The 22,969-nt window shown below is 41.0% G+C and overlaps 2 protein-coding genes across 5 annotated transcripts; both read left to right on the forward strand.

Moving 5' to 3' along the window:
* The first annotated feature begins 360 nt into the window (after positions 1-360).
* LOC115119721 (caspase-8-like) lies at positions 361-11,942 on the forward strand. Of its 4 annotated transcripts, none has more exons than XR_003862026.2 (13): positions 361-1,163; positions 1,717-2,000; positions 3,068-3,173; positions 3,318-3,453; positions 3,601-3,674; positions 3,788-3,833; positions 3,966-4,042; positions 4,857-4,890; positions 5,001-5,096; positions 6,001-6,089; positions 6,274-6,394; positions 8,153-8,890; positions 9,039-9,124. XR_003862026.2 is itself a non-coding variant. In XM_029648581.2 (13 exons), the coding sequence occupies exons 1-13, from the start codon at positions 1,161-1,163 to the stop codon at positions 9,214-9,216; spliced, it is 1,761 nt and encodes a 586-aa protein (XP_029504441.1). In that variant the 5' UTR covers positions 362-1,160; the 3' UTR covers positions 9,217-11,942. The 4 variants fall into 4 exon arrangements, 3 of the variants coding, with proteins under 3 accessions (XP_029504441.1, XP_029504443.1, XP_064875500.1); XM_029648581.2 differs by having other exon boundaries at positions 362-1,163; positions 8,153-8,669; positions 9,039-11,942; XM_029648583.2 differs by having other exon boundaries at positions 362-1,163; positions 4,023-4,042; positions 8,153-8,669; positions 9,039-11,942.
* A 5,111-nt stretch (positions 11,943-17,053) lies between these two features.
* Positions 17,054-21,741, forward strand: LOC115119728 (interferon-inducible double-stranded RNA-dependent protein kinase activator A homolog). The gene is made up of 8 exons (XM_029648591.2): positions 17,054-17,251; positions 17,486-17,661; positions 17,816-17,897; positions 18,011-18,086; positions 18,274-18,391; positions 18,532-18,626; positions 18,743-18,905; positions 19,036-21,741. The coding sequence occupies exons 1-8, from the start codon at positions 17,181-17,183 to the stop codon at positions 19,191-19,193; spliced, it is 939 nt and encodes a 312-aa protein (XP_029504451.1). The 5' UTR covers positions 17,054-17,180; the 3' UTR covers positions 19,194-21,741.
* Positions 21,742-22,969: the final 1,228 nt, after the last annotated feature.

Consider the following 22,969-nt stretch of genomic DNA (forward strand, 5'->3'; position numbering starts at 1 on the left):
TAAATATATAATTATGAATATACGTCTGCTGTATGATAGCTAGCAAATTAATTAGCTAACTAATGTTGGCCTGCCTAGCTGGAACTTATTTCTACAATTTCCAAAAACTGACCAAACAAAAACAAATGACTTTTACGATACGTGTTTGTAACTTATTTAACATTCGTCTTTACTTATGTTGACTTTGAGTTTTTGGCTGCGTTTCAGGTCCCGAAATGAACATAATTGTACACTCGCAAACGTCATTAAAAACTAGGGCTGAGGGGCTTACGTTGCACACTTCCCTTGTTTAGCTAATAATTTGGACCGAAGACAAAATATTGCCGCTGGGATTCCCCCAAAGCATTAAGGCGGAGGGTAAGTGGACAAGGGTGTGTCTTTTGTTTGAAACAGCCAAGAGAGCAAGCGCACATATTTTTTTCAAGAAATGTACCTTACTTTCTATTTGGAAATGTGCGTAAGGAAAGCGAGAGTTCTGTACTTGTGTTCTGGCCACTTTGTAGCCTACAGTACCTGACATTCCGAAGGACTTCAAGTTGTTGATCAACTAAAATGACTTGTGGTTGTCATCGTGAAGAATACCGGATCGTTGAAAAACATAGATATTCCTGTAGCCTACTTTGTTACCCCTCTAAACGTATAGGCGGGCCTATGTGGATGTGAGATATCTGATGCACATTTAAAACATCGAGCGCACAGGTTACCTAATGGTAGGACACTTTTCCTTATTTTTTGGGGGGAGGGGGTGGAACATTTGTTCGAATTAACAGTAAACATGGTATTCTACACTATATAGTCTATCTGTACAGTGAACACATTTTTATTGGACAGCCATGGGTGAATTAATTTATACTTGTCATGGATTCTCATACATAGTTTAGCCTAACAATTAGACATATGGATATTTAAATATATTACAATTATATTTAATTTTGTAGCCTACAGCCACTTTGTAGCCTACAGTACCTGACATTCCGAAGGACTTCAAGTTGTTGATCAACTAAAATGACTTGTGGTTGTCATCGTGAAGAATACCGGATCGTTGAAAAACATAGATATTCCTGTAGCCTACTTTGTTACCCCTCTAAACGTATAGGCGGGCCTATGTGGATGTGAGATATCTGATGCACATTTAAAACATCGAGCGCACAGGTTACCTAATGGTAGGACACTTTTCCTTATTTTTTGGGGGGAGGGGGTGGAACATTTGTTCGAATTAACAGTAAACATGGTATTCTACACTATATAGTCTATCTGTACAGTGAACACATTTTTATTGGACAGCCATGGGTGAATTAATTTATACTTGTCATGGATTCTCATACATAGTTTAGCCTAACAATTAGACATATGGATATTTAAATATATTACAATTATATTTAATTATGTGAGCCTAATCTTTGACAAAATGTCTTAAGCACCTGCTCTTCTATAGAGTGAGGTGATTTTTGCCCCCATACCCAGCCCCCTGGTTGAAAGTGAGGTACCTAGGGGTCCCCAGCACCCTGGTTTGGGTCTCCAGCCCCTGGTTGAAAGTTGCTAGACTATTCAAGAGGTCTATCCATAGGCCTATATTTACTACACACTTGAAAGATATTTTCAACTGACAACATATTATTACCATGTGCTGAGATTGTAAATTAACAACATGTATTTATAGTATAAATATCAAACATAGTGATCATGTTTGTTTTCATTATATTGGTTTTGCGACAGGAGATGGATTTCCAAAAGCTGCTGTTGCAGGTGGAACAAGGCCTGTGCAGTGAAGAAGTACAAGCACTTGCATTTCTTTGCAAAGATCTGCTTGAGAAAGACTGTAGCTCAGTGCCCACAGCAAGTCAACTCTTCTCTCTTCTGATGGACCAAGAACTGTTAACCCCCGATCAGCCTTACTTACTTGCCGATTTATTATGCACCATCCAGCGGCACAGCTTGATGCGAGAGCTTGGCCTCAACAACCAGCTTCCAACAACCAGTAGCCTCATCTCTCCTTATAGGTGAATATACAGGCCAGAGGTAGAAAAAGTACTTAATTGTCACACTTGAGTAAAAGTAAAGATACCTTAAATAAGTGAAAAGTGAAAGTAATTCAGTAAAATACTACTTGAGTAAAAGTCTAAAAGTATCTGGTTTTAAATGTACTGAAGTACAGAGGTAGAAAAAGTACTTAATTGTCACACTTGAGTAAAAGTAAAGATACCTTAAATAAGTGAAAAGTGAAAGTAATTCAGTAAAATACTACTTGAGTAAAAGTCTAAAAGTATCTGGTTTTAAATGTACTGAAGTACAGAGGTAGAAAAAGTACTTAATTGTCACACTTGAGTAAAAGTAAAGATACCTTAAATAAGTGAAAAGTGAAAGTAATTCAGTAAAATATTACTTGAGTAAAAGTCTAAAAGTATCTGGTTTTAAATGTACTGAAGTACAGAGGTAGAAAAAAGTACTCAATTGTCATACTTGAGTAAAAGTAAATGCTATACATCAAATTCCTGATATTAAGCAAACCAGACGGCACCGTTTGCTTATTTTGTATTTATTTTTGACAGCCAGGCCGACACTCAAACATAATTTGAAAACAAAGCATTTGTGTTTAGTGAGTTTGCCTGATCGGAGGCAGTAAGGATGACCAGGGACGTTCTCTTGCTAAGTACACAAATTGGACCATTTTCCTGTCCTGCTAAACATTCAAATTGTAACGAGTACTTTTGGGTGTCAGGGAAAATGTATGGAGTAAAAAGTACATTATTTTTTTTAGGAATGTAAATGAAGTAAGAGTAAAAGTTGGCAAAAAATATAAATAGTAAAGTACAGATACCCCCCCCCAAAACGACTTAAGTAGTACTTTAAAGTATTTTTTACTTAAGTAATTTACACCACTGTATTGGCCTCATTTACCACATCTGGATTGCATACAACAGCTTTACCCACAAATGAATAGCGATAAGTAGAAGTTTATAACACAAATGTAAACACTCATGTTGTTGTGTTACTGTTTCCTCACATACAGAATACTGTAGTGTAATAGGATGTTTTCTGATGAGTCATTGTAATCCACCATCTGCAGAAAACTGCTGTATGACCTATCAGAGAACACCACTGAAGACGAGTTGAGAGAGATTAAGTTCCTATTGGTTAACATACTCCCTCGTAGGAAACTGGAGGGCAACGTGGTGAGTACGTCAGAACAGTCTGAAATTCAACACGTGTCGTCCAGAATAGGGTAGTAACTTGTATTATTTAGTGAAATATGAGTAGAAAAAATGCTTCATCTTGAAGGACCAACTGACATTACACATTTTGCTCTATTCTTTCAGACTACCTTGCAAGTATTCCTGGAAATGGAGAAAATTGATATTTTGAGCGTCATAAAACTAAACACTGTTGAAAGTATGTTTGGAAGTGTCTGCCCCATGTTGAAAACAAGAATCAACCAGTTTAAAACAAAGCAGGGCAAGTGTTTCACTTTCAGTTTCTTCTTCATTTCCCTAGTAAATTACTGACTGGCTGAACAAACCTATTCATTGCCTGTATATGCCTGTCAATGATTTAGCACAGTAGTATGACTCAGATGTGTTATGCAATGCTATATTCAAACAGGGCCAGTAACCCCAAAAACAGGGGTGGGATTGTTAAAACCAAGGTCTTCTTCTGCATGTCTTCCAGAAAACCAGGTAACATAGAATGATTTATTACATTATCTTGATATCCACCAGTCCTTATGGACATTTCTCAGTTTCCGTCTGGATTATCATCACAGAAAGTCATGACTATTCTTTTCCATCAGGCTGTCTCCATGCTTCCAATGAGACCTGTGTCATGTGGACTATCAGGTAGGAACTATGACTACAGTAGATGTCAAATCTTCTTCAGTATGTTATCAAACCTTTTATTTATTTTTCATTTAACCTTTTATTTAATTTGCTAAAACATGCGTCCATTTATTTTCCTGTTGTGTGTCTTAGTCGAACAACGTGGACATTCTGACACGATGTTCTTTCCCTCTTCGTACTTCTCTTCAGGTACACAGCCTTCAGCTGAGGTCAGTGACTAATGTTCAGGTTCACAGCCTTCAGCTGAGGTCAGTGTCTAATGTTCAGGTGCACAGCCTTCAGCTGAGGTCAGTGACTAATGTTCAGGTTCACAGCCTTCAGCTGAGGTCAGTGACTAATGTTCAGGTTCACAGCCTTCAGCTGAGGTCAGTGTCTAATGTTCAGGTTCACAGCCTTCAGCTGAGGTCAGTGACTAATGTTCAGGTTCACCACCTTCAACTGAGGTCAGTGACTAATGTTCAGGTTCACAGCCTTCAGCTGAGGTCAGTGACTAATGTTCAGGTTCACAGCCTTCAGCTGAGGTCAGTGTCTAATGTTCAGGTTCACAGCCTTCAACTGAGGTCAGTGACTAATGTTCAGGTTCACAGCCTTCAGCTGAGGTCAGTGTCTAATGTTCAGGTTCACAGCCTTCAGCTGAGGTCAGTGTCTAATGTTCAGGTACACAGCCTTCAGCTGAGGTCAGTGTCTAATGTTCAGGTTCACAGCCTTCAGCTGAGGTCAGTGACTAATGTTCAGGTTCACCACCTTCAGCTGAGGTCAGTGACTAATGTTCAGGTTCACAGCCTTCAGCTGAGGTCAGTGTCTAATGTTCAGGTTCACAGCCTTCAGCTGAGGTCAGTGTCTAATGTTCAGGTACACAGCCTTCAGCTGAGGTTGGTGTCTAATGTTCAGTTCAGGTTTTGAGACACACTTATTTATGCTGCATTGGTCCTACCTGACACACCACGTGTCTTTACATCAAAGGCTACGGCCATCCCTCATGTCTGTGTAGTCACTAATTATTCCCTCTACTTCCTTCCACAGGTGTCCACTCTGAATCCAGCTGACACCTCTCTGGGTGAGTCCCACACTGAACAAGGTGTGGCTCAGCACATTTTCTCTGTATTGGAGTACAGTGCAGAACTCACAAAACCTTTGTTGTGTCATCTTGGTCTGCTCACACACCAGATGTTCGGAGGGTCTCAGATACAGTGGATGCAGTACTTTCACATAGGCTGGGTCTCCTAAGTACCAGTGGGGACAACGATGCTGCTCTCAGCCAAGGTCAGTTCATATAATTTAGAATGCCAATCTATACTGAAAAAATATATATAAACGCAAACATGTAAAGTGTTGGTTTCATGAGCTAAAACAAAAGATCCCAGAAATTTTCCAGACACAAAAATATTTTTTTTCTCTCAAATTTTGTGCAGAAAGTTGTTGACATCCCTGTTAGTGAGCCTTTGCCAAAATAATCCATCCACCTGACAGGTGCAGCATATCAAAACACTGATTAAACAGCAAGTACAGATGCACCTTGTGCTGGGGACAATAAAAGGCCACTCTAAAAATGTGAAGTTTTGTCACACAACACAATGCCACAGATGTCTCAAGTTTTTAGGGAGCGTGCAATTGGCATGCTGACTGCAGGAATGTCCACCAGAGATGTTGCCAGGGAATTTCAATGTACATTTCTCTACCATAAGCCGCCTCTAACGCCATCTTAGAGAATTTGGCAGTACGTTCAACCAGCCTCACAATCGCAGACCACATGTAACCACGACAACCCAGGACCTCCACATCCGGCTTCTTCACCTGCGGGATCATCTGAGACCAGCCATCCGGACAGCTGATGAAACGGAGGAGTATTTCTGCCTTTAATGAAGCCCTTTTGTGGGGGAAAACGCATTCTGATTGGGTGGGTCTGGCTCCTGGCTGTGCCCCTGCCCAATCATGTGAAGTCCATAGTTTAGGGCCTAATACATGTATTTCAATTGACTTAACTGAACTGTAACTCAGTAAAATCGTTTAAATTGTTGCATTTTTGCGTTTCATATTTTTGTTCAGCATACAAAAGGGGCCTGTAGACTGTCCCCTCTACTCAATCTGTTGGTTCATCGGCATCACTGTTAAATGTTAGCCATATCATTGATTCATTCTTACCTGATCCATGTCTTCTCTCCCATAGGGAATCACCATGTTTCATCCATACCCTCACGTGGACACAATAAGAACTTTGACCCTGCAAATCGTCAGACAGGAAACACCACAAAAGAGGTCTCTCGTGATACTAACCTTTTTTTAAATGAGCATTGACAAAGTCTTGTCAGTCCATGCTTTTACTGAAAACTGACTGGGTATTGTATAGATTATTTGAAGTACAGTAGCAGTTTTGGGGATTATGGATGATGCTGTCCTTAACTGGATTTGTGAATTATTTATGCATGTTTTCTTTCTGTAGGAAGTGGGAGAATATGCTATGACAGGAAGAAAGAGAGGTTACTGTCTGATAATTAACAACTACAACTTCAGAAATTCTCCAAAACCCCTAAACAATAGAGAGGGAACACAGGTTGATGAAAGTAAGACATTTGTAGATATATTATAGTAGATATTTGTTACAGAGGAAGTCGGAACGCATAAAACTCGTTTTTCAACCATCCCACAAATATCTTGTTAACAAATGATCATTTTGGCAAGTTGGTTAGGACATCTACTTTGTGCATAACACAAGTAATTTTTCCAACAATTGTTTACGGACAGATTATTTCACTTATAATTCATTGTATCACAATTCCAGTGGGTCAGAAATGACCCTACACTAAGTTGACTGTGCCTTTAAACAGCTTGGAAAATTCCAGAAAATGACATCATGGCTTTAGAAGCTTCTGATAGGCTAATTGACATCATTTCAGTCAATTGGAGGTGTACCTGTGGATGTATTGCAAGGCCTAACTTCAAACTCAGTGCCTCTTTGTTTGACATCATGGGAAAATCAAAAGAAATCAGCCAAGACCTCAGAAAAAAATTGAAGACCTCCACAAGTCTTTTTCATTCTTAAGAGCAATGTCCTAAATGCCTGAAGGTACCACGTTCATCTGTACAAACAATAGTACGCACGTATAAACACCATGGGACCACGCAGCCGTCATACCGCTCAGGAAGGAGACGCGTTCTGTCTCCTAGAGATGAACCTACTTTGGTACAAAAAGTGCAAATCAACCCCAGAAAAACAACAAAGGACATTGTGAAGATGCTGGAGGAAACGGGTACAAAAGTATCTATATCCACAGTAAAACGAGGCCTATATCGACATAACCTGAAAGGCCGCCCAGCAAGGAAGAAGCCACTGCTCCAAAACCGCCATAAAAAAGCCAGACTACGGTTTGCAACTGCAGAAGCGGACAAAGATCGTACTTTTTGGAGAAATGTCCTCTGGTCTGATGAAACAAAAATAGAACTGTTTGGCCATAATGACCATCGTTATGTTTGGAGGAAAAAGGGGGAGGCTTGCAAGCCAAAGAACACCATCCCAACTGTGAAGCACGGGGGTGGCAGCATCATGTTGTCGGGCTGCTTTGTTGCAGGAGGGACTGTTGCACTTCACAAAATAGATGTTATTATGAGGAAGGAAAATAATGTGGATATATTGAAGCAACATCTCAAGACATCATTCAGGAAGTTAAAGCTTGGTCGCAAATGGGTCTTCCAAATGGACAATGACCCTGAGCATACTTCCAAAGTTGTGGCAAAATGGCTTAAGGACAACAAAGTCAAGGTATTGGAGTGGCCATCACAAAGCCCTGACCTCAATCCCATCGAAAATGTGTGGGCAGAACTGAAAAAACGTGTGCGAACAAGGAGGCCTACCAAACTGACTCAGTTACACCAGCTCTGTCAGGAGGAATGGGCCAAAATTCACCCAACTTATTGTGGGAAGCTTGTGGAAGGCTACCCAAAACGTTTGACCCAAGTTAAACAATTTAAAGGCAATGCTACGAAATACTGATTGAGTGTATGTAGACTTCTGACCCACTGGAAATGTGATGAAATAAATTAAAGCTGAAATAAATAATTCTCTCTACTATTATTCTGACATTTCACATTCTTAAAATAAAGTGATCCTAACTGACCTAAAACAGGGAATTTTTTACTAGGATTAAATGTCAGGAATTGTGAAAAACTGAGTTTAAATGTAAATTGGCTAAGGTGTATGTAAACCGTCCGACTTCAACTGTACATGTTATTCTTGAAATAGTGAAATACTTTTAAGTCGTTTGGTTTTGTAGGACCAGGCCTAAATCACAATCCCCATGTACCTCTATGTGTTTGTGTCTCAGGCAGTTTGGTGAGTGTGTTTGAGTGGCTGGGCTTTGAGACGCAGATTGAGCCAGACTGCAGCCGGGAGCAGTTACTGTCTCGAGTTGAGGAGCTCCGCAGCCGTGACCACAGCCAGATGGACTGCCTGGTGTGCTGCGTTCTGAGCCACGGGCTGGAGGGAGGTGTTTATGGGGTGGACGGGCTGAAGGTCAGAGTCAGGGAGCTCACAGAGCCCTTCTCTGGACTGGAGTGCAGCTCACTGAGGGGGAAGCCCAAGCTGTTCTTTATCCAGGCCTGTCAGGGCATCAAGGAACAACAGCCAGTGTTCATTCAGTCCGATTGCCCAGGCGCTGATGGCTCTACTATCACCAGCTCTATCTGCACTGATGCAGTGGTACCCAGAGACTCCATTCCCTCTGATGCCGACTTCCTTCTGGGCATGGCCACTGTCCCTCACTTTGCCTCTTTCAGAGACATAAGTAAGGGCACTTGGTTCATCCAGTCATTGTGCCAGAACCTCATCAACATGGTTCCCAGGTTAGTTCCAGAAACTCATCAACATGGTTCCCAGGTTAGTGCCAGAACCTCATCAACATGGTTCCCAGGTTAGTGCCAGAAGCTCATCAACATGGTTCCCAGGTTAGTGCCAGAACCTCATCAACTTGGTTCCCAGGTTGGTTCCAGAACCAGGTTAGTTCCAGAACCTCATCAACATGGTTCCCAGGTTGGTTCCAGAACCTCATCAACATGGTTCCCAGGTTAGTGCTCAGATGTGCTTGGTTTCTTTATATTGTGTCATTCTGAAATCCTCTTTGAAAACATCAGTAAACACTGGACTGTGACATGCATATGGTTGGTAAATCATTATCAGATTGAATTTCCTCTCATTGTTCTTTCTCCGTCCAGTGGGTATGACTTGCTGTCCATCCTGACCAAGGTAAACGATGATGTCAGCAGTAAGAGTGATAACCATGGCACCAGGAAGCAGATGCCCCAGCCTGCATACTCACTCAGGAAGAGGCTGGTCTTTCCCATCCCAAAAGACCCTCCTCCCAGACTACATGAGCCAGAAATATTTGCTTGAGAGCACTAGAGCAGAGGGGTTTAAATCTGGTCCTTTTACTTTCCCATCCCAAAAAACCCTCACCCCAGACTACACCTCCCAGACTACATGAGCCAGAAATATTGGCTTGAGAGCACTAGAGCAGAGGGGTTTAAATCTGGTCCTTATACTTTCCCACCAAATCAGGGACGGATTCAGACACTGTATGTGTAGACTCACCAACAATATATACACCCTCTGGGATCACTCAGGTAGAAGGTGCATGTTTACAGTTTATTTTTTATACCTCGCCCTGTTTTATTTACACTACCAGTCAAAAGTTTGGACACACCAAGTCATTCCAGGGTTTTCTTTATTTTTACTATTTTCTACATTGTAGAATACTAGTATAGACATCAAAACTATTAAAATAACATATATGGAATCATGTAGTAACCAAAAAAAGTGTTAAACAAATCAAAATATATTTGAGATTCTTCAAAGTAGCCACCCTTTTCCTTGATGACAGCTTTGCACACACTTGGCATTCTCTCAACCAGCTTCGTGAGGTAGTCACCTGGAATGCATTAAAATTAACAGGTGTGCCTTGTTAAAAGTTAATTTGTGAAATTTCTTTCCTTATTAATGCATTTGAGCCAATCAGTTGTGTTGTGACAAAGCAGGGGTGGTATACAAAAGATAGCCCTATTTGTTAAAAGACCAAGTCCATATTATGGCAAGAACAGCTCAAATAAGCAAAGAGAAACGACAGTCCATTACTTTAAGACATGAATGTCAGTCAATATGGAACATTTCAAGAACTTTGAAAGTTTCATCAAGTGCAGTCTCAAAAACCATCAAGCGCTATGATGAAACTGGCTCTCATGAGGACCACATTTACATTTACATTTAAGTCATTTAGCAGACGCTCTTATCCAGAGCGACTTACAAATTACAGGAAAGGAATACCCAGAGTTACCTCTACTGCAGAGGATAAGTTCCTTAGAGTTAACTGCACCTCAGATTACAGCCCAAATAAATGCTTCACAGAGTTCAAGAAACAGACACATCTCAACATCAACTGTTCAGAGGAGACTGTGAATCAGGCCTTTATGGTCGAATTGCTGCAAAGAAACCACTACTAAAGAAACATGAACAATGGACATTAGACCGGTGGAGAATGTTTGGTTTTATTTAGAATTCAAGGCACACTTACACTCCAGGCTGTGTAAGGGCTGTTTTACCAAGAAAGAGAATGATGGAGTGCTGCATCAGATGACCTGGCCTCCACAATCACCCAACCCTAACCCAATTGAGAGGGTTCGGGATGAGTTGGACCGCAGAGTGAAGGAAAAGCAGCCAACAAGCGCTCATCATATGTGGGAACTCCTTCAAGACTGTTGGAAAATAATTCCAGGTGAAGCTGGTTAAGAGAATGCCAAGAGTGTGCGAAAGCTATCATCAAGGCAGAGGGTTGCTACTTTGAAAAATGTCAAATATATTTTGAGTTGTTTAACACGTTTTTGGTTACTGTATGATTCCATATATGTTATTTCATAGTTATGATGCCTTCACTGTCATTCTACAATGTATAAAATAGTACAAAATAAAGAAAAACCCTTGAATGAGTAGGTGTGTCCAAACGTGTGACTGGTACTGTATATATCTAGATTGTGACTTGCTACTTGTTCTTGTACTCAGGCTAAATGTGATTTTCACCTTTGTGGTGCAGATGGCACCAGAAGGGGCCATTAGAACATTAGGAGAGTTTTAAACCATGTTTCACAATCAGAAAAACAGGTTGCTCGTGACATTTCCAGGCGGAGGAAGGAGGAGTGGTAATTCTGCCTGATCTGATTGGCATGTTAAAACAAGGCCCTGCTGTCAGAGTGGCAAGTCAAGACAAAATAACACACATAGTAGTCATCGCTCTACTCGGCTCTGCTCTGCTATCAATGTAGGTAGTCTTGTTTGTGCAAAGTTTAAATCTCACAGAGACTCGTAAATATTGAGGAGCTGTTTAATTGAACATGACCTTTTTGGAATGTTGGAGCTGCAGTTAAATCCTACACAAGAGCAATATTTTCACAACCCCTGGACATTATGTTTGTTATTTCTCCTTTCATATTCTTTGTAGCCTACTGGTTACTACATGATTCCATATATGTTCTTTCATAGTTTTGATGTCTTCACTATTATCCTACAATGTAGAAAATAGTACAAATAAAGAAAAACCCTTGAATGAGTAGGTGTGTCCAAACTTTTGACAGGTACTGTATAAAAAAATGAAATTCAGTAGAAATATATCCAAAGAACTGTAAATAGAAAATTGTAGGAAATGTTTTTAATGCTTCAATATGAAACCTTTTGGCCAAAGTCACATGAAATTTGAGTTATAGATCTGTGATTCTCATTGAAAGCAAGTCTATGAAGCAGTAGATCGGTTCTATGTGGACTATCTTTTGTTTACATCTGTTTTGTACACCAGTTTCATACACCTGAAAATACAATATTATTGGTTATGGAAAATATATTTCACAGCAGTTTAAATGGTACAATGATACTCTACATTATACTTGCTTGTTTTGTCACAAACTGAAATTAGGTGAACTATTAGAATTTTAGCAACCAGGAAATGGCAGAGTGATTTATGCATATTGCATCTTTAAATTGTATTTTTAAATGGTGTAAAGGAGAAGCAATAACAAAATAACTGAAGAGCACTTATTATGCAACTTCCTAAATCAATAAAGGCAATTTTCATTCAATGTTGATAAGTTTGTTGCGGTTTCTGTTACAGCACATCAGTGTACTCCTTGGCACAACATGGCATGTCATACAACACATTTAAGACAAATTCTTTGACATATCAAGAATAAAACAAAGTGACGTTCAAACATTTATTGGTGCGGTCATAAGTTGCACTATGGCTCTCTTGCTTCTTGCGTGACATGCGACTTGGCCCAAGCCGGTGTGCGTTTTTCTCAAAGTCAGACATATGACAGGTTTGTCACAAGAAGAAGATTGCTCAAACCTGCTAATGATGGCTGAAACTCCAGGTTTGAGCAGAGACTCCAATGACACTTGCTCTGCATGAAGAGGATACATAGAATACCCGTATCGTAACAACTATGTCCAGTTCCTGTTGTGTCTGGTGGAGAGCTGTTCTCAACAAACGGCAAGACGGAGCTGCTCTTCCTCCCGGGGAAGGACTGCCCGTTCCATGATCTCGCCATCACGGTTGACAACTCCACTGTGTCCTCCTCCCAGAGCGCTAAGAACCTTGGCGTGATCCTGGACAACACCCTGTCGTTCTCAACTAACATCAAGGCGGTGGCCCGTTCCTGTAGGTTCATGCTCTACAACATCCGCAGAGTACGACCCTGCCTCACACAGGAAGCGGCGCAGGTCCTAATCCAGGCACTTGTCATCTCCCGTCTGGATTACTGCAACTCGCTGTTGGCTGGGCTCCCTGCCTGTGCCATTAAACCCCTACAACTCATCCAGAACGCCGCAGCCCGTCTGGTGTTCAACCTTCCCAAGTTCTCTCACGTCACCCCGCTCCTCCGCTCTCTCCACTGGCTTCCAGTTGAAGCTCGCATCCGCTACAAGACCATGGTGCTTGCCTACGGAGCTGTGAGGGGAACGGCACCTCAGTACCTCCAGGCTCTGATCAGGCCCTACACCCAAACAAGGGCACTGCGTTCATCCACCTCTGGCCTGCTCGCCTCCCTACCACTGAGGAAGTACAGTTCCCGCTCAGCCCAGTCAAAACTGTTCGCTGCTCTGGCCCCCCAATGGTGGAACAAACTCCCTCACGACGCCAGGACAGCGGAGTCAATCAACACCTTCCGGAGACACCTGAAACCCCACCTCTTTAAGGAATACCTAGGATAGGATAAAGTAATCCTTCTCACCCCCCCCTTAAAAGATTTAGATGCACTATTGTAAAGTGGCTGCTCCACTGGATGTCATAAGGTGAATGCACCAATTTGTAAGTCGCTCTGGATAAGAGCGTCTGCTAAATGACTTAAATGTAATGTAAATGTAACAAACGGAAGGTTACATCCTCTATCAGATCACCAGCTAGTACCTAGAAAGCCCCACACACTCAGTAACTTCAGAGGTAAACTATCCTATTGTCCAAACCACCTATAAGTCAAAATCAGGTTAACAATTGGTAGCAAGAACACTCCTCTGACCTGGATCTCCTCAAACCTGGCTGGGGAGGTCTTCCATTTCTATATCAAAGGCCATTCTTTGGTTATCCTTTTCCTGATAACTTTTGTTCAACTTGCTGTCAGGGCTGAGAAACATATATATATATATTTTTTTAAACGTCAACACTGAAACTCCGGAACTGTATAATAACTGTACTTTCCCAACTGTGAATAAACTCAATGGTTTAATAGTTGAATAACCTTACAATGCATCATGGGAAACCTCTCCTGCTCCTCTTTCTAGCTGTTCTCTAAGCTTCACCTCAAAGCTACTGTTCTAGAGCAGTAGGGGGAAGAAAAAAAAACATGTTTTTATTACCACAATAATTCAAACTTAATTTCCAGTACATTTCACAACACAAAACGTGAAACACCAAGTTCTGACTGGTGCTATGTGCCAACAGGTGGCTAATTCACCTTGAACATGCAGAACGAGCTCTGGAGGAAGCCATTATCCTTCTCCAGCATGGATGCGAGGGTTTGAACGGTGAGAGTGGTCAGTTTGACGTATTAGTTAGGAAGCCACCAGCTGTTTCTTGTTTCATACCACGTCTGTCCTCTGCACAGCCCCTCTCCCCCTCCAGAGCCTTGGTGTGGAGGGTCACCAAAGAACTGATTTCAGATCTGAGGGGCTGCATCAGCATTCTGTAATCAGAGGGAAGTGGGCACTAGGAATCACCTCGATGTCATAGGACCTTATTCCAATTTGACAGTCCCACATAAAAGTGATCTACAACAGTGTAATAACAAAGTTGTCCAGGTAAAGCTATACATTTTTTTGGGACCATTTGTAGTGTAACCTAGATGTGCTGTAAAAAAAATAAAATGCACACTACTTCCCTTCCTTCCAAAGTACACCTCTGCTAGCAGTGGGGCATAAAGCATCCACTCCATCTCCAGTTGGTTGTAGCTGCTGTCGGACTCAGCTCTGCCTCGTCCAACAGCTGTGAAACAGAGACATGACGACCTAACAAAGAGACAGAGGTTCCCTTCACCTGACCATGTTGGAGAAACTATCTAGATATCGCACCGCACGGCAGCTGTGCTGGTGGGGCCGCCATTCATCCATCAGGAGGACAGTCAGCTTCCCCACCTGCTCTGGCATGTCCTGCAAAACCCCCTGCCTAGAGAACACAAAGGCATGTATAGGCCAATCATGTATAGGCCTATTGGCTCCCGAGTGGCTCAGTGGTCTAAGGCACTGCATCTCAGTCATAGAGGTGTCACTACAGACCTTGGTTTGATTCCAGGCTGTATCACAACCGGCCGTGATTGGGAGTCCCATAGGGCGGTGCACAATTGGTCCAGCGTCTTCCGGGGTATTGACGTCATTGTTAATAAGAATTTATTCTTAACTGACTTGCCTGGTTAAATAAATACAGAAAATGTATAGGTCAAGAACAGGTTTTATGCACGGAATGTTACTGCCCACGTAAACTACCCATTTGAACTATATCAATGGTATTTGAAAGAGTTTTGTGCTTTGAGTGACATACTGACTTGGGCAAGGGAAATTAAAAACTCTCACATCTCCATAGTCTGGGAAACTCAGTTGCCTACAAAGACACCCAAAATGTAAGGAGTACTTTTGCATGTCAGGGAAAATGTATGTAAATGTAAAGTATATTTTACCATTGGGAATGTAGTGAAGTAAAATTAAAAGTAGTCAAAAATATAAATAGGAAGGTACCCCTAAAAAACGACTTAAGTAGTACTTTAACGTATTTTTTACTTAAATTATTTACACCACTGATTAAAACAATGATACTGTAGGAATAAAGCTGCAATCTCTTTCTAGGTAATGTAATCTCGTGCTCCTCATTAACCAGTAGATGACAGTATTAACCTATTATCTGACCTACAACTGCGGGTGAACCGGTTGTTGTTGATCAAGTTGTCAACTGGTGAAATCGGCAATTCACCCAGCTAAATCCGCCGGTTTCTGCAACAGACAAATACACTTGTACAATATACCATTAGCGTGACGCGCATTAACATCCCGGCAGCAATATTAAGCCTTGCGGTTTTCCGATTTTGCCTTCAAAATAAAACTCTGCGTTAAAACGATATTTGTATATTCATATTGCAAAATGTTAAAATTATGTTACAAAATTATAACTAGATCAGGGAAAAATCTAAACTAAAGATAATTACTATACAAGATAAAGAATATTATAAAGTGAATCACATTGAGAAATCACTATGTTTTTAATATGTCATTGTGTGTTAAGTACATGACTGGTGCTAAGCTTAAAAGTGTTGCTTGGTTCTTACAGATCCTATCACGGTTTTAATTGAATTCCAGTTTGCTCGAGATGTATTCCTGAATGATTATATGGCCTAGTGCATGGTGTAGGCAACTCCGGGTCCTGAAGTGTCGCATGCACTTAATGTTTTTGATTTAACAGACCTGAAAGACCAGGTGTATTGAGTTTAATCACTGAACTGATCAATTAGCTCAGCTGGTCATGTGTTTCACGTAGTTGGAACAAAATCCTTCAGTACCTCTGCAGCACTCCAGGAACAGGGTTGCCTACCCCTGGCCTAGTAGCTTACCTAAGTATCTTATCTTAGTAACACCCTCTAGTGGCTTACAACCTCGTGTATCTTATCTAGTGGCTTACAACCGTCTGTATCTTATCCTAGGGTTTTCCTAAATCGGTCTTCTGTTCAACCTGATAATCAATTGTACACACCTGGTGTCCCAGGTCTAAATCAGTCCCTCAACCAATTGTATTAGTTTGGGGACAGGTCGAAAGTCAAAACATTCCAAGACATTTAGCTACCTTGCTGTTGCTAGATCATTTGTCTTGGGAGATCAACATTGGGTTGTTCTTTTACCTGAAATGCATATGGTCCTTTTTTCAAATAATGAACTAATTGATGGAAGCCATAATATCTCTACAAATTAAAGCTGATCTACCCACTACATTTAAAAAAAATAACTAAATAGTAATGAACTCATCAAGTTTTGATTATTTGAATCAGCTGTGTAGTGCTAGGGCAAAAAAAAACTAAACATGCACCATTTGGGGTCCCCAGGACCAGGTTTGGAAAACACTGCCTTATGGAGTTTTTTATAACTTGTCAGAAAGTTCCAGATCAACTAGCCCATGTCAGCTAACATTTTTTTAGTTAGATTTTTTTTTATCCCATAGATTTTGTTGTAATGTTTGAGTCACCTAAATATCACATGAATAAACAGACATGGCAAAATGTATAGAATTTCAAGAAAATTGGCTTTAAAATAGGAAAGTTTTCTCGGCACCCCATGACAAAACGTGTAGAATTGCAGGAAATAAGCTAAATATAAGCTACATTTTATAAAAATGAAAGGTAGAGTAAAGCTTCTAGGTAATTGGATCCATAGCCATGTCCATTTTTACAAGCAAAGTCTGTGGGACATTGGTTACATAAAAGCCTGAATGTTGAGAGCTTTTTTGAATTCTCAGATATGTTACATGTTCTGCTCTGTTGATCGGAACCAACAACGTGTTGGCCGATGCTTTCTGCAGAAATGACCCTCATTTCTACTATCAGTTGTATTGAAGTCTGGCCATACACTGCCTGGGCATAACACATCCTGGAAAGGTTTACACTGTGAATGTAGAGCAGATCATTTGCTAAGCAACTTCCGGGTAGAATTTCCTGAACAAAATGTTTAGGGTTATTGACATTTTTCTGCTATTACGTAGGGGACTCTTATTTTGAAGATTTCTGAAATTCCGTGACCCGGAAGTTGCCGACGAGATTTTGATCAATATACCCAACAGTTTTATTAAGTAGATGTTGTTAGCCATGTCTCAAGACGGATTTCAACCTACACTTATAAGGACCACGCACACTAACAACACGAGGTCTGTCATGCTACTACTAGCTAGCTACATCCATTTGATGCTCGACGTTAGCTAGTACGCTAACCCTAGATAGCTACCTGGTATAATTGTTAATAGCAATGCCCAACTAGCTAGCCATACTGTGCTTCTCGCACCTTGTACTGTCATTGGTTGCTAAATAATACAACAAACACAGCTATACCATTCAATCTAATACAGTGACACTAATGACTGTTCATCATGCCTTTTACACAGCTCGAGTATTCAACAACCACAGGCACCGTGCCCTGGTAAAACACCCATACAAGTTCTACATGAATATGGAACAAAAATTGGTAACCTTCCCGTGTACGTGATGGAAAAGGCCGAAGGGGAGGCGCACCAACCCAGCTTCATCTTCAACGTTACAATAGGAGATATGTCTTGCACAGGTGAGTGAGTCATCTTGCAACGTAGATCGCTAGTCACGTACGTTACACTACTTTTACAGTAGCTAGAGGATTAGGGGGCTTGTATAAACCACCGTTATATTGTCTGCCTCGTTTTCAATACTTTGCATAATGTCATTCGGTTGTTGTATCCCAGGTCAAGGAGCCAGTAAAAAAGCCGCCAAACACAAAGCCGCTGAGTCTGCCCTGAACCTTCTGGAAATAGACCCCGGAACACCGTGAGTTAACATGGACGATATCTGACATGAGCATTCATGAAAACAAGTAGCATTTGCAACCATTATGGCCACCAGTAACATTCACTTTTTACGTCTGATTTCCCCTACTGCAGACTTCACATAAAGAAGGAGAGTAATGGCAACCCAGCAAAGCCTAACGACCAACCCAACTCAGTGGGGAAACTGCAGGTGTTTTTATTATTTACCTTTTGTTAAGACAATAGGGCTGTGTACTGTTGCATGGCTGTAATCTTCGTAACACATTTGTGTTGTCAATGAGTCTCTTCAGGGTATCAGATGAAAAATAGTCCACACACATGATAATGAATAGATTGCTTGTTTTCACATCTTTGCTAATATGGATTCCTCCCCAAAGGAGCTGGCGCTGCAGCAGGGATGGCGCCTCCCTGAATACACTGTTTTCACAGAGGCAGGCCCACCTCACAAGAGAGAGTTCACTGTTACCTGCAGAATGGAGTCGCTCACAGAGACCGGTATGGTGTTTCCACTGTTGTTCTTGATAAATGTTTTATCATTGCATTGAAATAACATATTAGAGTTGTTGTTTTTACCTTCGGGAAGTGTTAAATTGAGTCATTCATAGTGCTGTATGTCATCCACGTGTAACCGATAGCGACGGGAAATTCCAAGAAGGTGGCTAAAAAGGCAGGTGCTGAGAAGATGTTAGCAAAACTTCTAAATGTGTCTGGTTGTCCTGAAATCACATGGGTATGTAGAATATTTCCTCTCTTTGGCCTCTTCACCAAGAATAATAAAACATATATTTAGGCCATTTTGTCATCTAGAATGTATGTAATGTGTATTGTTTGAACAACTCATTCCAGATCCCAAAGCCCGGTGTCCGATTGGAGAACTTGCGTAACTCCTCGGCAGAGAAGATGTCTCTCCTAAGAAGGAACCCACTCAGTATTCCCAACACAGACTACATCCAGATGATGCTGGAGCTGTCCCAAGAGCAGGGCTTTGAAGTCACATACTTTGACATTGGTGAGTAGAGTTCATCTCTTCATTTGACTGAAATTAATCAGATGTGAACTTTTGTCTGTTTTCTAGAATGGGTAAACGGGGGCCTAATTCCAGGTGCTATTGTACAGTGTGTCTGTCTTCTGCTTGGCAGATGAGCTGACAGTGAACGGGCAGTACCAGTGCTTGGCAGAGCTGTCCACCTCACCCATCGCCGTATGCCACGGAACAGGCATCTCCTGCGGCAACGCACATAACGACGCCGCACACAACGCTCTCCAGTACATCAAGATCATGGCTTCCATCAAATGAGCGATCGTAGTAAACGGCACAGGTGTTTTTTTTAAGGAAAAACATTTAATCTCAACTGAAAGGTGTCGCTATCCTCCATCTACCACTGTTTTCACGCCTTACCCCAGTGTTCACTTGGTGTGGAATTGGTGAATATTGATGGCAGTATCAATAGAAATCATGCCATTCAGACAAATCTACCTAGTTTGTGTTTTTTTACAGTGACAGGAAACACAGTTCATCACCTGTGGTGTCTGTCAGCCATTTTTAAATTAGGTTAAGAAAAAGATCAGCGGTACACAGTGAAAGCTAATCCTGTGGAGTTGATGTACTGTGGAAGGACAAGGGAATAGAATGGACACAAGTCTTGAAAGGCCTTGCTTCCATAATGTTGACAACAGTCTCCACCCTATCCCATTGTTGACAACAGTCTCCACCCTATCCCATTGTTGAGAACCGTCTCCACCCTATCCCATTGTTGACAACAGTCTCCACCCTATCCCATTGTTGACAACAGTCTCCATCCTATCCCATTGTTGACATGTTGAGAACAGTCTCCACCCTATCCCATTGTTGAGAACAGTCTCCACCCTATCCCATTGTTGAGAACAGTCTCCACCCTATCCCATTGTTGACATGTTGAGAACAGTCTCCACCCTATCCCATTGTTGAGAACAGTCTCCATCCTATCCCATTGTTGACATGTTGAGAACAGTCTCCACCCTATCCCATTGTTGAGAACAGTCTCCACCCTATCCCATTGTTGAGAACAGTCTCCACCCTATCCCATTGTTGAGAACAGTCTCCACCCTATCCCATTGTTGAGAACAGTCTCCACCCTATCCCATTGTTGAGAACAGTCTCCACCCTATCCCATTGTTGAGAACAGTCTCCACCCTATCCCATTGTTGAGAACAGTCTCCACCCTATCCCATTGTTGACAAGTCTCCACCCTATCCCATTGTTGACATGTTGACAACAGTCTCCACCCTATCCCATTGTTGACATGGTGACAACAGTCTCCACCCTATCCCATTGTTGACATGTTGAGAACAGTCTCCATCCTATCCCATTGTTGACATGTTGACAACATTCTCCACCCTATCCCATTGTTGACATGTTGAGAACAGTCTCCACCCTATCCCATTATTGGCATGTTGAGAACAGTCTCCACCCTATCCCATTGTCGTTGTTTTTCTATACACGCAATAGTGTATTGAATGGTAAATGTAAAACTATTTGCACTGAACAAAATTAATGAGAGAACTCGTTTTGCCTCGTTTACTCATAAGCCTATGATAAAAAAGGAATTTATCAATGAATTTGATGAAACACTAACGTAAGTCTGACCCTCATTTTTCAAATAGGGATATTTTCTAAACGAAGCAGAAATGAAGTAGGAACAAACTAAATATTCATTACACGTTGGTATTTTGTTTGATTTAATTGGTTATTATTCATCTTTGCCAAGTCAATATTCAATTACATTACTGTGAAACACTTTTCCATAGTGTATATTAATGCCATAGTCTATCATAACTTTTAGTTTGATTTTAAAGTTTGAGCTTTGGGTTAACACCATTATATTAGTTTCTTTTTCATTGTATTTGATTCCGTCAAACAGGACTCTTGTTTTGTGTAACTACCACATGTCTTAACAGAGAACAAGACCAACAGCAGGTTTTAGTTTAGTGTCAAAACAAAAACAACCGCTCAATTGGGCTCCGGAGTGGCGCAGCGGTCAAAGGCACTGCATCTCAGTGCTAGGGGCGTCACTACAGACCCTGGTTCGATTCCAGGCTGTATCACAACCGGCTGTGATTGGCAGTCCCATAGAGCGGCGCGCTATTGGCACAGCGTCGCCCGGGTTAGAGTTTGGCCGAGGTAGGCCATCATTGTAAATAAGAATGTGTTCTTAACTGACTTGCCTAGTTAAATAAAAATTCATTAGAAAATGTAACATTTGGCTTGTTTAGGTTGAATTGTGCTTACATCACATGAGATTATATAAATCTACATGTCTAGACTATGAAAATATGTATTTCTTTTTGTAAAATGTATATTTAATTTAATGGTAGCAAGATTACATACTCGGAAACATCGGGACAACTCCTGTCTTAGACTTCAAGGCTGCCATTTTGTTGTCTTCACTCTACAAAGAGACAATAATTAGAATCTTTGTAGCTTTGATGTTGATGTCTAAGATTGGTGATGTCATCTTTCTCAGTCTACCTGTAATGTAGCCTAGTTATGTCAGGTGTGTATGAAGTCATTTTGCTGTGTGTGTGTGTGTGTGTGTTTTGAAGGCTTTGTGATTGTGCTGGTTGAAATGCTATGCTAATGACGGGATGATATTTACTACCGGATTCCACCTTGTCCTGAGTTTGTCACAAAGCCTCTTGATTGGGTGGTTTAATCACCTTTTGGTTTCCTTTAACAAGGTGTGTATTGTATGTAATGTTTTTTGGTAGACTCATCCCAAACGTGTGCTGTGTACCTGACCACATTAATACACAACTATTACATGTGAAGTGGGACAGACATGTTAAATAAATCTATTTGACATCGATCTCATTCTAAATTTGTCCCCTTTTTAAACAATCATGGAAAAATATATATATATTTTTTGAACCACTACTGTAGACTGACTATATAGATTAGCCTGATTTGTAGGAGAGTGAACTCTGTATTTAGGTTTCTGTGACTAATAATTCAGTTCTCTCTACAGTCTCTTGGTATGGGTCAAGATGTCAACAGCAGCACTGATGAAAAAACCCAAATAGCCCACACAATATTATTGCAATCCGGTGCAATATTTCCTTCACTTGTTTTTGAGTCACTGGCAACCTGGTCCATTACTGCGATCTACTGTGCAGGAGACTCAAAAGTATGATGATATTACAATAACTATTCTAGTAACTACTACACTAACCTCAGTAATGCTTGGCTGAAACTACTACACTAACCTCAGTAATGCTTGGCTGAAACTACTACACTAACCTCAGTAATGCTTGGATGAAACTACCTCACCAACCTCAGTAATGCTTGGATGAAACTACCTCACCAACCTCAGTAATGCTTGGCTGAGTTTGGAGGGTCAACGCTCAAGGCAGCACAGTGTGTGGCAGACTCCTCCTCGGTTGTATTTATTTTGTATTAGAACAAGCACTATGATAGCAGCAGTGTACAGTGGTCATGGAAAGATATGTACTTAAGACAATTGCACTTTAGAAGGTACCCATTAGAAAATGGACTTAAAGAACTCCGCTGACACAGTGTGTAATGTTTACATGTCAGTTCGAAACTCAAAAGAAAAAGTCCAATAGAGGAAATAAAAATCTTTCATAAGGCATTTGCAACATTCATTGGCAGGCTATGTCATTTAAACATGCAGATACATAAACATTGTAACCCATTAACTACTCGGGAAGTTTCATCGTTCTACTCTGATGAAACAAGTCTTAGTTATTTTTCTACAAGGTCTCTCTCTCTCTGTAAACAATGTATTCATCTAGAACATCACAGACTACATGATCCTCCTCAAATATCCCGATGAACTAAGTATTATGTTGATGTTGATAGTAAAGTCTTTACATCAGTCCAATCCAAAAGAGGAGACAGGAATATTCTGCTGTTTACATGTAGTGCAGTAGAGTACTGGGCTGACAGTATGATACTGACAATAACAGTGATCACAAATGAGTGGAGTTGACTGCACAGAAAATTTGAATATCTAGATTTATGGGAAATGTCATTGTCCCCCCCGCCTACATCGTACCAAGATTTCAGACACATTC

Source organism: Oncorhynchus nerka, linkage group LG1, assembly GCF_034236695.1.
Source record: "Oncorhynchus nerka isolate Pitt River linkage group LG1, Oner_Uvic_2.0, whole genome shotgun sequence".
NCBI lineage: Eukaryota > Metazoa > Chordata > Actinopteri > Salmoniformes > Salmonidae > Oncorhynchus > Oncorhynchus nerka.